This window comes from Saimiri boliviensis, chromosome 1 (assembly GCF_048565385.1).
Source record: "Saimiri boliviensis isolate mSaiBol1 chromosome 1, mSaiBol1.pri, whole genome shotgun sequence".
Classification (NCBI taxonomy): domain Eukaryota; kingdom Metazoa; phylum Chordata; class Mammalia; order Primates; family Cebidae; genus Saimiri; species Saimiri boliviensis.
In genome coordinates this window covers 175,677,281-175,693,526 of record NC_133449.1, presented here as the reverse complement: position 1 = coordinate 175,693,526, position 16,246 = coordinate 175,677,281, and the positions used below count along the sequence as shown (strand labels likewise).

Here is a 16,246-nt window from a genome sequence, read left to right as displayed (position 1 = left end):
ATGGAGAAACCCTGTCTCTACTAAAAATACCAAAGTAGCCAGGCATGGTGTTGCATGCCTGTAAACCTAGCTACTGGGGAGGCTGAGGCAGGAGAATCACTTGAACCCAGGAGGCAGAGGTTGCAGTGAGCCGAGATCACACCATTGCATTTCAGCCTGGGCAACAAGAGGGAAACTCCATCACACACACACACACACACACACACACACACACACACACACACACAAAGAATAGTCTTATTTGGTACATTGATGGTGAAGGTGCTTATGTGCACCTTGTGTGTATAAACTTAAAAGTTTTTGAGGCCAAGCTTGGTGACTTAACACCTGTAATACCAGCACTTTGGGAGACCAAGGCAGGCAGATCATGAGGTCAGGAGATCGGGACCATCCTGGCCAACATGGTGAAAACCTGTCTCTACTAAAATACAAAATATTAACGGGGTGTGGTGGTGTGTGCCTGTAGTCTCAGATACTTGGGAGGCTGAGGCAGGGGAATTGCTTGAACTCGGGAGGAAGAGATTGCAGTGAGCTGAGATTGCGCCACTGTACTCCAGCCTGAGAACAGAGTGAGACGCTGTCTCAAAATAAAAGTTTTTGAGACCCGCATTTCTCAAAAGATTATGAAAGAGACACCTGTGTACTATACTGGGTGTGATATCATTCCTGGAGTCAAACTGCCTATTTGCCAGTTTATTATACATGGGAACTTGGAATATTACTTAATTTCTTTGCCCCTTTGTTTCTTTATATATAAGGTGAAAATAAAGGGTCCGGTGTGGTAGCTTATGCCTATAATTTTTTGGGAGATTGAGGTGGAAGGATTGATTGAGCTTAGGAGTTTGAGACAAACCTGGGAAATATAGTGAGACCCTGAGCCTATAAAAATACAAAAAATTTAGCCAGGTGTGATGCTGAGAGCCTGTAGTCCTAGCTTCTCTGGAGGCTGTGGTGGGAGGATCACTTGAGTCCAGGAGGCAGCAGTGAGTTCATGCCAGTACACTCCAACTTGGGCAACAAGAACAACAAAAAGATGGCTGGGTGTAGTGGCTCATGCCTGTAAGACCAGCACTTTGGGAGGCCGAGGCGGGCAGATGACCTGAGGTCTGGAGTTCCATGCCAGCCTGGCCCACAAGGTGAAACCCCATCTCTATTAAAAATACAAAAATTAGCCAGGTGCAGTGGCTCACACCTGTAATCTTTGGGAGGCCAGGGCGGGCGGATTACAAGGTCAGGAGTTTGAGACCAGCTTGACCAACATGGTAAAACCCCGTCTCTACTAAAAATACAAAAATTAGCCGGATGTGGTGGCACACACCTATAATCCCAGCTACTCAGGAGACTGAGGCAGAAGAATCACTTTGAACCCAGGAGGTGGAGGTTGCAGTGAGCCAAGATCACGGCACTGCACTCCAGCCTGGGCAATAGATCGAGACTCCATCTCAAAAAAAAAAAAAAAATTAGCCAGATGTGGTGGTGTGTGCCTGTAGTCCCAGTTACTTGGGAGGCTGAGGCATGAGAATTGCTTGAATCTGGAAGTAGGAGGTTGCAGTGAGCTGAGATCGCATCACTGCACTCCAGCCTGGGTGACAGAGTGAGACTCTGTCTCAAAAAAAAAAAAGAAAATAATGATAGCACTTACCTCTTAGGGTATTTGAAAAGACTAAATAAGTATTACTTATGAATTGTTTAGAACAGTTGCCAGCATACTGAACATTGAGTAGATTTTAGTTACAATAAAATCTTTGCCAATTATGAAATTGTTATAGTAGATGTATTTCTTTTTAAAAGTAAAGCAAGAAAACTTACAGAATATTTTTATGTATATTTATATTTTTTAATAAATAAAAATTTAAAAATTTATATATTTTTTAAATAAATAGAGCCATGTTACCCAGGATGGTCTCAAACTCCTGGGCTCAAGCAGTCCACCCACCTCGGCTTCCCAAAGTGCTAGGATTACAGGTGTGAGCCACCATCCCTGGCCAGAACTTACAGAAAATTCCTAAGCAGTACTTGCTTCTTAATGAAAAATCAAATAGTACCACAAAGGAAAAGGACTTTGCAGAATGCCCAGAAATAACTACAATTGTTGTTAACATCATGATATATGTAGATGTGTATTTAAATTTTATGACAATGTAATGATTTTTTAAAATGTCTCCTTGTAATTTATTATAAATAGGATATACACCTGACACCATCCACTGACTTCTATAAGAAATTAGCCTTGGACTGTTCTGGTCAGCAAGTAGCTGTTGACTTATTCCTTCTTAGTGGACAGTATTCTGATTTGGCTTCTCTGGGTAAGTTCTTCCTAATGATTTTTTTTCTGTTAAATGAATATCAAAATTGTACTTACATGTTAGTGTTCTGAATACAGGATAAAGTTAAATAATTTTTATGCCTTTGGGAGAATTAATCAGTCAGTTTAGTCTATTAAAAACCTTATAGTCTTCTAGTCTAAACATTTAATAATAGAGAAATTTTTAAAGGAATGCAGGCTGGGTACGATGGCTCATGCCTGTAATCCCAACAATTTGTGAGGCCTACGCAGGAGCATTACTTGAGGCCAGGAGTTTGAGACCAATCTGGTCAACATAGGAAGACCCTATATTTACAATTTTTTTAAAAAATAAAAAACTAGCCAGGCATGGTGGCACACACGTGTGGTCCTAACTATTCGGAAGCCTGAGGTGGGAAGAGTGCTTGACCTGGGAGGTCAAGGCTGCAGTGAGCTATGGTATCACTACTGCACTCCAACCTGGGTGACAGAATGAGACTCTGTCTTATAAAAATGAAATGAAATATCCTTCCTGACAGTAGTTTAGCTTGGAAAGTTAAAGAAAGATGGATTCCAATGTCTGCAGTTACTTTGGTGTAGTAGAAGTAGTTAATGGCACATTTTAAAGCAATATGTTTTCTATGGCCGGGCGCGGTGGCTCACACCTATAATCCCAGCACTTTGGGAGGCCAAGGCGGGTGGATCACCAGGTCAAGAGATCGAGACCGTCCTGGTCAAAATGGTGAAACCCCGTCTCTACAAAAAAAAAAAAAAAAAAAAAAATGTTTTCTCTTCCAGGTTGTATTTCTCGGTATTCAGCAGGTAGTGTCTATTACTATCCCTCTTACCATCATCAGCACAACCCAGTCCAAGTACAGAAATTACAGAAAGAACTACAGAGATACCTTACTCGGAAGATTGGCTTTGAAGCAGTCATGAGGATTCGGTGCACCAAAGGTAGGAATACGTATTTTTTTACATAGGAGTGAATAATATTTTTGGTACCAGTAAATATGTGTTTTTATCTAGTCTTAAAAGATTTGCCCTTCTGAGATACTTCACTGACTCTGGAATGTGCAATTAAGAGGAAAGAAGAAGCACTGTAACCAAAAAAGGTGGGGGGGCCTATTGAGAATATACTCAAAAGCACTGACTTGTATATTTTTAAATGGAGAATTTTATGGTGCGTGAATTATTTCAGTTTTTTCAAAAGTCCTTATTTCTAGCTGGGCATAGTCACTCATGCCTGTAATTCCAGAACTTTGGTGGATCGCTTGAGCCCAGGAATTAGAGACCGGCCTGGACGACATTGCAAAGCAATATGTCTACAAAAAATACAAAAATTTAACTTAGCATGGTGGTGCACATCTGTAGTCCCAGTTTCTTAGGAAGCTGAAGTGGGAGGATTGCTTGGGCCTGGGAAGCAGAGGTTGCAGTGAGCAAAGATCACATCACTGCACTCCAGCCTGGGCAACAATGAGACCCTGTCTTTAAAAAAAAATAGACTTGGGGCTGGGCGCGGTGGCTCACGCCTGTAATCCCAGCACTTTGGGAGGCCGAGGTGCGTGAATCACGAGGTCAAGAGATCCAGACCATCCTGGTCAACATGGTGAAACCCCATCTCTACCAAAAACACAAAAAATTAGCTGGGCATGGTGGCGCGTGCCTGTAATCCCAGCTACTCAGGAGGCTGAGGCAGGAGAATTGCCTGAACCCAAGAGGCGGAGGTTGCAGTGAGCCGAGATCGCACCATTGCACTCCAGCCTGGGTAACAAGAGCGAAACTCCATCTCAAAAAAAATATATATATCTATATATATATAAAATTAAAATAAAATAAAATAAAAACATTTTTGGTAAAGCTAAAATCTTCCTGTATCAGCTTGAGTATGTATGTGACACATATACTTTCACTTCACTTTTACATAGTAAAAATGGTATGTATTCAAATTTACTCTTCAAAATGGTATGTATCACTTGGTATATATCAGAATTTCCTGCACATTTACATACTTAGGTACATCTCCATGGAAAACATATCATATTATCTATTCACATAAGTGAATACTGTATATATTTTTGTTCAATAAACCTTCAAGATTCATTAATTTTAGATCATATAAATCCATATCCATCACATTCATTTAAACTTCTACCTATTCTACTTGGTATTCAGCAGATTGGACAAATGACAGTTTAGTTTCTTTTTTTTTGAAACCAAGTCTCGCTCTATCGTCCAGCCTGGAGCGAAGTCAAATGATCTCAGCTTACTACAACCTCCACCTCCTGGATTTGAGCGATTTTCCTGCCTAAGCCTCCCAGGTAGCTGGGATTACAGGTGCCCACCACCGTGTCCGGCTAATTTTCGTATTTTAGTAGACACAGGATTTCACCATGTTGGCCAGGCTGGTCTCAAACTCCTGACCTCAAGTGATCTACCTGCGTCAGCCTTCCAAAGTGCTGGCATTACAGGCATGATTGAGCCACCATACCTGGCATACTTTTTCTACTGTTACCCATTGAAGGCATTTCTGAATTTTTATTTTTTGCTGTCACACACCAGTCTACTTCAAATTTTTTTGCATGTCTAAATTTGGCACTTAAATGAGTATATCTGTAGGATACATTCTTTGATATGTGATTGCTAAAGTCAAAATAAGTATCTAGAATTTTGATAGATCATGAAATTATGCTCCGACTTTTTTTTTTTTTTTTTTTTTTTTTTTTTTTGATGCAGAGTCTTGCTTTGTCACCTAAGCTGGAGTGCAGTGGTGAGATCTTGGCTCACTGCAACCTCCACCTCTGGGTTCAAGCGATTCTCCTGCCTCAGACTCCTGAGTAGTTGGGATTACAAGCACCCACCACCACACTGGGCTAATTTTTGTATTTTTAGTTCTAGACCAGGCTGGTCTCGAACTCCTGACCTCAGTGATCCATCCACCTTGGCCTCTTAAGTGCTGCAATTACAGGCGTGAGCCATGGCACCTGGCCCAAAAATGGTTTTTGAAAATTAGTATCCCCACCTTCATTTCAAAAGTCATCTGTTACTCCTTAACCTTAGTAAGTACTGTATATTATCTAAATTTCTTTACTTTTTGCCAATCTGTTAAATAACTAAGATAAAACATAAATATCAATATGTAGGTATATGAAAACCATTTTGTTAACTTTTTTTCTTCTAGGTCTTTCTATTCATACTTTCCATGGGAACTTCTTTGTTAGGTCGACTGACTTACTGTCTTTGCCTAACGTCAACCCAGATGCTGGGTATGCCGTGCAGATGTCAGTGGAAGAGAGTCTTAATGACACTCAGTTGGTTTCTTTTCAATCAGCGCTCTTGTATACATCCAGCAAGGGTAAGTTGTTTGTTTGGATTTTAAATGTTCATGTGTTGTCTGGACTTCAAATGTCAAAACAGACTATAAAACACATGTAGCATGTCTTATGTGTGTTAACTTAAAATTTTTATTACCAAGGCTACTCTGGGCACACTGCCCAGAGTAGCCTTGGTAATAAAAATTTTTAAATAAATAAATAAAAATAAAAAAATAAATAAATAATAAAAAATAAAATTTATTACCAAAAGCAGTAAACCAACTAAAAAGTTCAAAAAAGATATTTTTAAAAATTCAGTGTATTGTCGTTTGAATATGATCCCTATTTATTTAGTAATAACCTAAATGAAAAGAATTTTATAGTTTAAAAAAGAAGAAGAAGAAGAAGTAGGGCCAGGTGTGGTATCCTATAATCCTAGCATATAGGGAAGCTGACTGGGGAAGATAGCTTGAAGCCAGGGGTTCAAGACCAGCCTGAACAACCTAGTGAGACACTGTCTTTAAAAAAAAAATTTTTTTTATTAACTAAGTATACTGGCACAGACTGGTAGTCCTAGCTACTTGGAGGCCAAATAGGGAGGATTGCTTGAGCCCAGGAGTTTGAGGTTATAGTGAGTTGTGATTGTGTCACTGTACTCCTGCCTGGGCAACAGAATGAGACCTTGTTTCTTTAAAATAAATAAATAAATAAATAAATAAATATTTATGAACTTACTTGTTTTTAATAGAGATAGGGTCTTACTATGTTGCCCAGCCCTGTCTTGAACTCCTGACCTCAGGTGATCCTCCCACCTTGGCCTCCCAAAGTGCTGGGTGCTGAGATTGCAGGTGCGAGTTACCGTACCTGGCCAATATAAAACTTTTAATATTATCTTTGCTTAGTATATAACTACATTACCTGGTTTTAAATTGAAAAGAAGTGATTTTTCTTCATATATATGCAAAGACTTTTTTTTTTTTTTTTTTTTTTTTTTAAAGAGATGGAGTCTCACTGTGTTGCCCAGGCTGCATTTGAACTCCTGAGCTCCTGACTCTGCCTCTGGAGTAGTTGGGACTACAGGAGTGCACCACTGCACTCAGCTAAGAAGTGATTTTTCCAAGTGACTTTAACATAATCTTTTGTTATATATAGTTGCCCCTCACTGTCGTTTGTGCTTTTTCCCCAAAGGTGAAAGAAGAATTCGTGTTCATACTTTGTGTTTGCCAGTAGTTTCGACTCTAAATGATGTGTTTCTTGGAGCTGATATTCAAGCAATTTCAGGGTTATTGGCCAATATGGGTAAGAGTTGTTATCTGTTATAAATATTTTACAAGTAATAACATTAAGCAAAGTCCAAAGAGTTTTGTTTTCCTTTAAATAGTTAGCTTTATAGTTTGAATGTTTTAGATCCCCTGGGTAGGTGCCTGCTAAGTAACTATTTGAATGAAAAGATCTGCTGCAGGTAATCTTATCTTTTTTGTTTGTTTGTTTGTTTGTTTGTTTTTTTGAGACGGAGTTTCGCTCTTGTTACCCAGGCTGGAGTGCAATGGCGCGATCTCGGCTCACCGCAACCTCCGCCTCCTGGGCTCAGGCAATTCTCCTGCCTCAGCCTCCTAAGTAGCTGGGATTACAGGCACGCACCACCATGCCCAGCTAACTTTTTGTATTTTTAGTAGAGACGGGGTTTCACCATGTTGACCAGGATGGTCTCGATCTCTCGACCTCGTGATCCACCCGCCTCGGCCTCCCAAAGTGCTGGGATTACAGGCTTGAGCCACCGCGCCCGGCCAGTGTGTTTGTTTGTTTAAACAAATTTATCGAGATATAATTACATACCATACCAATTCACCCATTTTAATTGATACTAATTTGTTTTAGTGTTTTTACAGAGTTGTACAGCTATCACCACAATCTAATTTTATAACATTTCTATCGCCCCAAGAGGAACCTCATGCTCATTAGCAGTTACTGCCCACTCCTTCCTCCCTCCCTTACTGGCCTTAAGTAACCACTAAACTACTTTGTCTCTATATGTTTGTCTACACTGAACTTAACTATGTCTTATGTAATGTTGAATATTAGTGCTATTTAATAGTCTTTTTATGAGCTCTGTAACTCCGATTACAAGAGAAGCAGTATACCGTAAAGATCATTAGACTTGGAGTCATGGAATTGGGGTTTGAAAACCAGTTTACCCCCGCAGATTTGTTTGCAGCCAAATCATGTGAGCCAATAGAAAACTTACTGATATCTTTACCTATTTATTTCCATCTCAGATACAGTTGCCTTCCTTCTTTTTTTTTTTTTTTTTTTTTTTTTTGTGTGTGTGGGGGTGTCTTTCCCCTTTTCAAATACATACAGCTTAATAGCATTAAGTTGATTATTGCACTCTTTCTACTGGAGGGAAGGGTTTCAGTGGGTCCATTTTCTTTCTTTTGTTTTAGAAAACAGTCTTGCTCTGTCACCCAGGGTAGAGTGCGATGGTGTGGTCCTAGCTCACTGTAGCCTTAACCTCCTGCGCTCAAGGGATCCTCCCACTTCAGCCTCATGAATAGCTGGGACTACAGGCCCACACCACCACACCCGGCTAACTTTAAAAAAACTTGTTTTAGAGACAGAGTCTCACCGTGTTGCCCAGGCTGATCTTGAATCCTAGGCTCAAGCAGTACTGCTTTGGCGTACCAAACTGTTGGGATTATCGGCGTGAGCCACCATACCCAGCTTCAGTAGGTCCATTTGCTTCAAACTTAAATCTAACTGTATCAGGAATAGTTACCCACTTTCTTGAATTTGGGAAAAATGTTTTACATGGAGCCTAGTAAAGGATTCACCCACACTTTAGTCTTCTATGTTATTAGATGTTTAAGATTGTGACCTATGAAATTTGAAGATCACTAACTTTATTTATTTGTTTAAGTTACATTGTTTGATAACTGTGATTATTATTATTGGCAGCAATAACTATTAGGTGGGTTTTGTTGATTTGTGATAAATTGTCACAACTTTGTAAGTATTCTTTCTGCTACCATATTGAATGTATTTTTAGTACCACATGGATGGTGTTTAAAGTTTGAGAAATCTTCAAAACAATTATGCTTTTTTTTAAATATTGAAAAAAATTTTCTGCAGAAATGCGTATAAACAGAGTGCTATGACAAATGATGAAAATCTGTCTAATAAAAAGACCAGGTATGGTGCCTCATGCCTGTAATCCTAGGACTTTGGGAGGCCAAGGTGGTTGGATCATTTGAAGCCAGGAGTTCAAGACTAGCCCAGCCAATATGGAGAAACCCTATCTCTACTAAAAATACACACACACACACACACACACACACACACACACACACACACACACAATTAGTTGGATGTGACACGTGTCTGTAGTCCCAGCTACTTGGAAAGCTGAGACAGAAGAATTGCTTGAACCCAAGAGGCAGAAGATGCAGCCAAGATCACACCACTGCACCCCAACCTGGGCAATAGAGTGAAACTCCATCTCTAAATAAATAAAGAAATAAGTAAATATCTCTAAGAGCGCTTTCTGTAAATATAAAATAAAAACTCTGGGCTGGTCATGGTGGTTTATGCCTATAATCCCAGCACTTTGGGAGGCTGAGGCAGGAAGATGCTTGAGGCCATGAGTTTGAGATCAGCCTGGGCAACATAGGGAGACTGTAAAAAAAAAAAATTTTTTTTTTTTTTTTTTGAGACATAGTTTCACTCTTTTTGCCCAGGCTGGAGTGCAGTGACGCATTCTCGGCTCACCACAGTCTCCGCCTCCTGGGTTCAAGCAATTCTGCCTCAGCCTCCCAAGTAGCTGGGATTACAGGCACGTGCCACCACACCCAGCTAATTTTTTGTATTTTTAGTAGAGATGGGGTTTCACCATGTTGACCAGGATGGTCTCGATCCCTTGACCTCATGATCAGCCTGCCTCGGCCTTGCAAAGCGCTGGGATTACAGGTGTGAGCCCCCGCGCCTGGCCAAAAAAATTTTTTTTATTAATTAAAATAAAAATGTCAAAAGAACTCTGTTTCGAGACTCTGTGTATTTTAGGAAACAGGAAAGCATTATATGTTTAATTGCAATATTTTTCTTTCTCAATGGGATATAAAATGTTGGGTTACAATCAATAGCATAACTGAGGCTCAGAAAGGTTAAGTTACTTGCCAAATCATTATACAGCTAGGAAATAGCAGAGCAGCATTTCAAAAGAGGTTGGCTCAATTCTCCAGAGCATGTTTTTAGCTACTGTGTTTCGTCTTGTTTGTGTATGTAGTAAATTGGAGAAAGACACTCGTCTATCCTTAACAGTGGAGTAGCTAAACTTCTGTCATATTTCTCTTTTGTCCTTACCTTCACCTCACTTAGCTGTTGACAGATCCATGACTGCCAGTCTGAGTGACGCTCGGGATGCTCTAGTGAATGCAGTCATTGACTCCCTGTCTGCTTACCGTTCTTCAGTCTTAAGTAACCAGCAGCCTGGATTGATGGTTCCTTTTTCTTTGCGGCTTTTCCCACTTTTTGTGTTGGCTCTCCTTAAACAGGTAAGAAAAACAGATACAGAAACTAACACAATGATGGCCAGAAACTGTGGCCTACACCTGCAATATGGGCACTTTGGGTGGCTGACATGGGTGGCTTGCTTGAGTCCATGCATTTGAGACCAGACTGGCCATCATGGTGAAACCCCATCTCTACAAAAGATACAAAAAAAACTAGCCAGGTATGGTGATGCACGCCTGTAGTCCCAGTTACTTGGGAGGCTGAAGTGGGAGGATGGTTGAGTCCAGGAGGCGGGGATTATAGTGAGCACATATCGCACCACTGTACTCCAGTTTGGGTGACAGAGTCAGACTCTCTCAAAACAAAACAAAAGAAACGAACACAGTGGAAACATCAAAAGGCAAAATTTTTATCCTATGAATCCCTAAACATTGTATACATAACTTTATGCTGGTTAAATTTCTGAGGACAGGGGTCTTGCCTCTTATTTGAACTTTGAAAAGTTTTATAACCAAAGAAACTTCCAAATAACGGTTCAGAGCAAGTTCCTTGTTTATAAGATGCTTCTCTGGCTGGGTGCAGTGGCTCATGCCTGTAATGTCAGCACTTTGGGAGATTGAGGCAGGCAAATCATGAGGTCTGGAGTTCAAGAGCAGCCAGACCAATATGATGAAACTCCTTCTCTACTAAAAATACAAAAATTAGCCAGGTATGGTGGCACCTACCTGTAGTCCTAGCTACTCAGTAGGTTGAAACGGGAGAATCAGTTGAGCCCAGGAAATGGAGATTGTAGTGAGCCAAGATCGCGCCACTGCGCTCTAGCCTAGGCAACAGAAAGAGATTCCATCTCAAAAAAAAAAAAAAAAAAAAAAGATGCTTCTCTAAGCATTCAGTGACATTATAAAAAATTCAACTGATAATCAGTTTTCCAGAACATGATTTGTATATTATATTGCTGGTGCAAGAAGGCACACATGCATTGCATGTTCTCACATGTGAAAGCTAAAAAATCAAACACACAGAAGCAGAAAGCAGAATGGGGGTTGCTAGAGGCTGAGTGGTACGGAAGGAATTCGGCGATATTGAACAAAAGGTACAGTGTTTTAGTTAGGCAGGAGGAATAAATGTAACTACTGGAGATCATGGATATGTTACTTAGCTTCATTAAATCATTCCACATTGTATCCTATATCGTAGCATCCCTTTGTACCTAATAAATATATACAATTAAAATTTTTCTTTTCTTTTTTTTTTTTTTTTTTGAGACGGAGTTTCGCTCTTGTTACCCAGGCTGGAGTGCAATGGCGCGATCTCGGCTCACCGCAACCTCCGCCTCCTGGGTTCAGGCAATTCTCCTGCCTTAGCCTCCTAAGTAGCTGGGATTACAGGCACGCGCCACCATGCCCAGCTAGTTTTTTTTGTATTTTTAGTTGAGACGGGGTTTCACCATGTTGACCAGGATGGTCTCGATCTCTCGACCTTGTGATCCACCTGCCTCGGCCTCCCAAAGTGCTGGGATTACAGGCTTGAGCCACCGCGCCCGGCTGTACAATTAAAATTTTTCACCAACAAAATGTTAAAGTTAACTTAAAAAAAAAAAAAAAAAAAGAAGAGCATACATGTGATTTTTTTTTTTTTTTTTTTTCCCTCTTTCCTGTTCCCTACAGAATTTCAGCAACATTGTACCTCTTTTTTTTGAGAGAGTCTCGCTCTGGCTCTGTCGCCCAGGCTGGAGTATAGTGGCCCAATCTTGGCTCACTGCAACCTCCGCCTCCAGGGTTCAAGTGATTCTCCTGCTTCAGCCTCCCGAGTAGCTGGGATTACAAGTGTGTGCCACCACGTCCAGCTAATTTTGTGTTTTTAGTAGAGATAGGGTTTCATCATGTTGGTCAGGCTGGTCTCAAACTCCTGATCTCAGGTGATTTGCCCCCCTTGGCTTCCCAAAGCGCTAGGTTTACAGGCTTGAGCCACCACACCCAGCCAACATTACACTTATTTTTTATTTTTTATTTTTTTGAGACGGAGTTTTTGCTCTTGTTACCCAGGCTGGAGTGCAATGGTGCGATCTCGGCTCACCGCAACCTCTGCCTCCTGGGTTCAGGCAAATCTTCTGCGTCAGCCTCCTGAGTAGCTGGGATTACAGGCAAGCGTCACCATGCCCAGCTAATTTTTTGTATTTTTAGTAGAGACGGGGTTTCACCATGTTGACCAGGATGGTCTCGATCTCTTGACTTCGTTATCCACCTGTCTCGGCCTCCCAGAGTGCTGGGATTACAGGCATGAGCCACCGTGCCCGGCCAACATTACACTTCTTAATCTTCTTTTTTGAGACAGGGTCTCCCTCTGTCGCCCAGGCTGGAGTGCAGTGACAAGATCTCAGCTCACTGCAACCTCTGCCTCCTGGGTTCAGGCTGTTCTCCCCACTCAACCTCCTAAGTAGCCGGGATTATAGGTGTGCACCACCACAGCCCGGCTGATTTTTGTATTTTCATTAGAGACAGGGTTTCACCATATTGGTCAGGCTGGTTTTGAACACTCAACCTCAGGTGATCCATCCACCTCGGCCTCAAAAGTGTGGGGATTATAGCCTTTAGCCACCGCGCCTGGCCCTTGATCTTCCTTTGATACACCTGCCACCACGAATGGCTAATTTTTTGTATTTTCAGTAGAGACAGGGGTTTCACTGTGATGGCCAGGCTGGTCTGGAACTCCTGACTTTGTGATCAACGCCCTTCGGCTGGGATTACAGGCCTGAGCCACTGCACCCAGCCTCTAGTTCTCACTTCTTTAACTCAAATTATCTATTTCAATTTCTGAATATAAGTACACAGATTACATAAGTATTTAAATTTTAACATTTAAAAATCTGCGCTCTTCTTTCTCCTTCAGGCCTTTCTTGAAATGCTTTTTTCTAAAGCCCACATTCTCTGATCTTCCTCATTTAATATGCAACACTCTAATCTCACCCCATCCCACACCATTCTGACACCTTTAATCACTTTTACCTCCTGTATTTTTCCTGTGGCGTTTATCATTGACATACCACATATTTTTTTGCTTATTTTTTATTCTTCCCTTAATAGGATGTAAGTTCCATGAGGACAAGGATTTTTTTTTTCTTCATTCACTTTTTTGTCCTAGCAGTTAGAACAGTTCCTAATATATAATAGACACTCAGGAAATATATATTTAAATGAATAGATGGAACTTTCCTTCTAACATTAAAATCTTAAGAGCTTTTATAATCTTCCTTTATATATAGTCAGTGTACTTGTTTTAATACATAATTTCATTATTATTTTCTCTCTACCTCCTTTCCATCAATTGGAATACTTCAAATCTCACCCATAACTTTATTCTTCTGCATTTTTATCTGTGTAAAGAAAATAATAAGTTAAATATCATATTTACTTACAAATTTTACTAAGAACCTGTCCTCATTTGTAGTACTATTATTTTTTCTTGTTAATTAGTATTCTTTGTTAAATTGTTTATATGGTGGGTCAATGACAGCCGCCATTAATCATCACCCAGCACTTATAGAACTCTTAGTGCAGGGTTCTCACTGCACATCCCCTGGGCCACAGACCAGTACCAGTGGGTGGCTTGTTAGGAACCGAGCCCCACGACAGGAGGTGACTGGTGGGCGAGGGAGTTTTACTGCCTGAGCTCTGCCTCCTGGCAGATAAGCGGCAGCATTAGATTCTCATAGCTCCAATCACATTGTGAAGTGCACATGCGAGAAATCTGAGTTGCATACTCCTTATGAGAATCTAATGCCTGATGATATCAGGTGGAACACTTTCATTTCAAAATCATCCTCTGCCACGTCCCCCTTAGTCTGTGGAAAAATTGACTTTCACAAAACCAGTCCCTTGTGCCAAAAAGGACCACTGACTTAATAAATATCTTTTTGGTCATTCATATATGCCTTTACTTTGTCATCTGCAGTATAACTTCATCCTTCCTATGGTATTGCTTGGATTGTTACATCACCATCATTACATGGTAGATAAAGTGTTTAGATCTATTTTATCAACTAGGAAACAGACACCAGGGAGATCAAATAACTTTGCTATGGTCAGTTGGTTAATTTCACAAGATTTTTTAGGTGGGCTGTGGCTACATTTTAATAGATGTGTGTGACTTCTTAAAAAAAGATACTTAAAAAAATATTCTTTTAACAACTGGCATTTTAAAAGTTCTCAATGATTATTTTAAAAATACAGTTTTTTTGTGGGTCAATGGGGGTTTTCTGTTACAGAAATCATTCCAGACTGGGACGAATGCACGTCTAGATGAACGCATTTTTGCAATGTGTCAAGTGAAAAATCAGCCCTTGGTTTACCTTATGCTCACAACTCATCCCAATTTGTATAGAGTTGACAATCTCTCAGATGAGGTAAGATGGATTGCTTTTTTGTGGCTTTTACTTGAAGATTAGTAAGCCTAATCATAGTCAAGTACAGAAATGAGGAAGGGTTTGTTTATTATTTAAGGCTTTATCTTTTGTTTTTGTTTTCTTGTTAAGACTAAAGAAATTTTAGTATAGGAAAACTCCTAAAAATAGTGCCAGTAAGTCTCCTAAAATACCGTCTGTAGAGCAGATCTAAGAAATGGGAAGACTGTCAAATTGACCAGAGCAACTTATTTATTTATTTAAACAAATTGATCTTTTAACAACTGACATTTAAAAAGTTCTGGGTATATTTGTGCTCACTTTGGCGGCACATATACTAAAATTGGAACAATACAGAGAAGATTAGCATGGCCCCCATGCAAGGATGACATACACATTTGTGAAAAGTTCCATATTTTAGGAACAGAAAACCAAACACTGAATGTTCTCACTCACAAGCAGGAGTTGAACAATGAGAACACATGGACACAAAGAAGGGAACATCACATACACTGGCATCTGTCAGGGGTTGGGGGGCCAAGCGGGGGGAGAGCATTAGCACAAATACCTAATGCATGTAGGGCTTAAAACCCAGATGACAGGTGAATGGATGCAGCAAACCACCATGGCACATGTATACCTATGTAACAAACCTGCATGTTCTGCACATATATTCCAGAACTTAAAGTATATTAAAAAAAAAAAAAAAGGCCAGGCGCGGTGGCTCTCGCCTGTAATCCCAGCACTTTGGGAGGCCGAGGCGGGTGGATCACGAGGTCAAGAGATTGAGACCATCCTGGTCAACAAGGTGAAACCCCGTCTCTACTAAAAATACAAAAATTAGCTGGGCATGGTGGTGCGTGCCTGTAGTCCCAGCTACTCGGGAGGCTAAGGCAGGAGAATTGCCTGAACCCAGGAGGCGGAGGTTGCGGTGAGCCGAGATCGCGCCATTGCACTCCAGCCTGGGTAACAAGAGCGAAACTCTGTCTCAAAAAAAAAAAAAAGTTTTCAGTGTATTCTTAAAATATCTTTTCTGTGGAGAATAGGGGTTTTTTGTTATAGAAATCATTCTAGACTGGAACAAAAGTACATCTAGATCTGAGCGTGAAGTTACATCTGAACACCCAGTTCAGTGTAATAGTGTCCTTGAATTAAAGAAAAAATATTTATCTAAGTTGCAACATTGTTTTCCTTTGGTAGAAATTTACCAGAATTAAAGTCACAAGAATGAAAATGTTAAATCAAAATGCTTCTAAAACTGTGATCAAGTTAAGATACATATTTTGGAAGTAATGCTCTGGTTAAAAACCTTTCAAAATGTAAAGAATTTAAGATACAGGATGTGCGAGGTGGCTCACACCTGTAATCCCAGCACTGTGGGAGGCTGAGGCAGGTGGATCACCTGAGGCTGAGTTAAGAGACCAGCCTGGCCAACATGGCAAAACCCCATCTCTACTAAAAATAGAAAAATTAGCTAGGCATGGTGGTGCACACGTGTAATCCCAGCTACTTGGGAGGCTGAGGCAGGAGAATCACTGGGACCCAGGAGTTAGAGGTTGCACTGAGCCAAGATTGTGCCACTGCACTCCATCCTCAGTGATGACAGAGCGAGACTCCATCTCAAAAAAAAAAAAAGGCCGGGCGCGGTGGCTCAATCCTGTAATCCTAGCATTTTGGGAGGCCAAGGCAGGTGGATCACGAGGTCAAGAGATCAAGACGATCCTGGTGAACATGGTGAAACCC

At 40.7% G+C, this 16,246-nt stretch overlaps 1 protein-coding gene and 1 non-coding gene across 6 annotated transcripts in view; both read left to right on the top strand.

Annotated features, from left to right (window-relative positions):
- The window catches only part of SEC24A (SEC24 homolog A, COPII coat complex component), a 77,800-nt gene that overhangs the window by 49,975 nt on the left and 11,579 nt on the right, over positions 1-16,246 (top strand). For 4 of the 5 annotated variants that reach the window (XM_039470459.2, XM_039470467.2, XM_039470453.2 and 1 more), the window contains 6 exons: positions 2,186-2,306; positions 3,083-3,241; positions 5,466-5,639; positions 6,787-6,897; positions 9,970-10,145; positions 14,369-14,506. In XM_039470459.2, coding sequence (XP_039326393.2) covers positions 2,186-2,306; positions 3,083-3,241; positions 5,466-5,639; positions 6,787-6,897; positions 9,970-10,145; positions 14,369-14,506 — 879 coding nt within the window. The remainder of the gene's footprint in view (positions 1-2,185; positions 2,307-3,082; positions 3,242-5,465; positions 5,640-6,786; positions 6,898-9,969; positions 10,146-14,368; positions 14,507-16,246) is intronic. The other variant, XM_074381470.1, reaches the window with a different exon arrangement.
- On the top strand, positions 14,817-14,923 carry LOC120365611 (U6 spliceosomal RNA). The gene has a single exon (XR_005580508.2). It is a non-coding gene; the product is annotated as a U6 spliceosomal RNA (small nuclear RNA).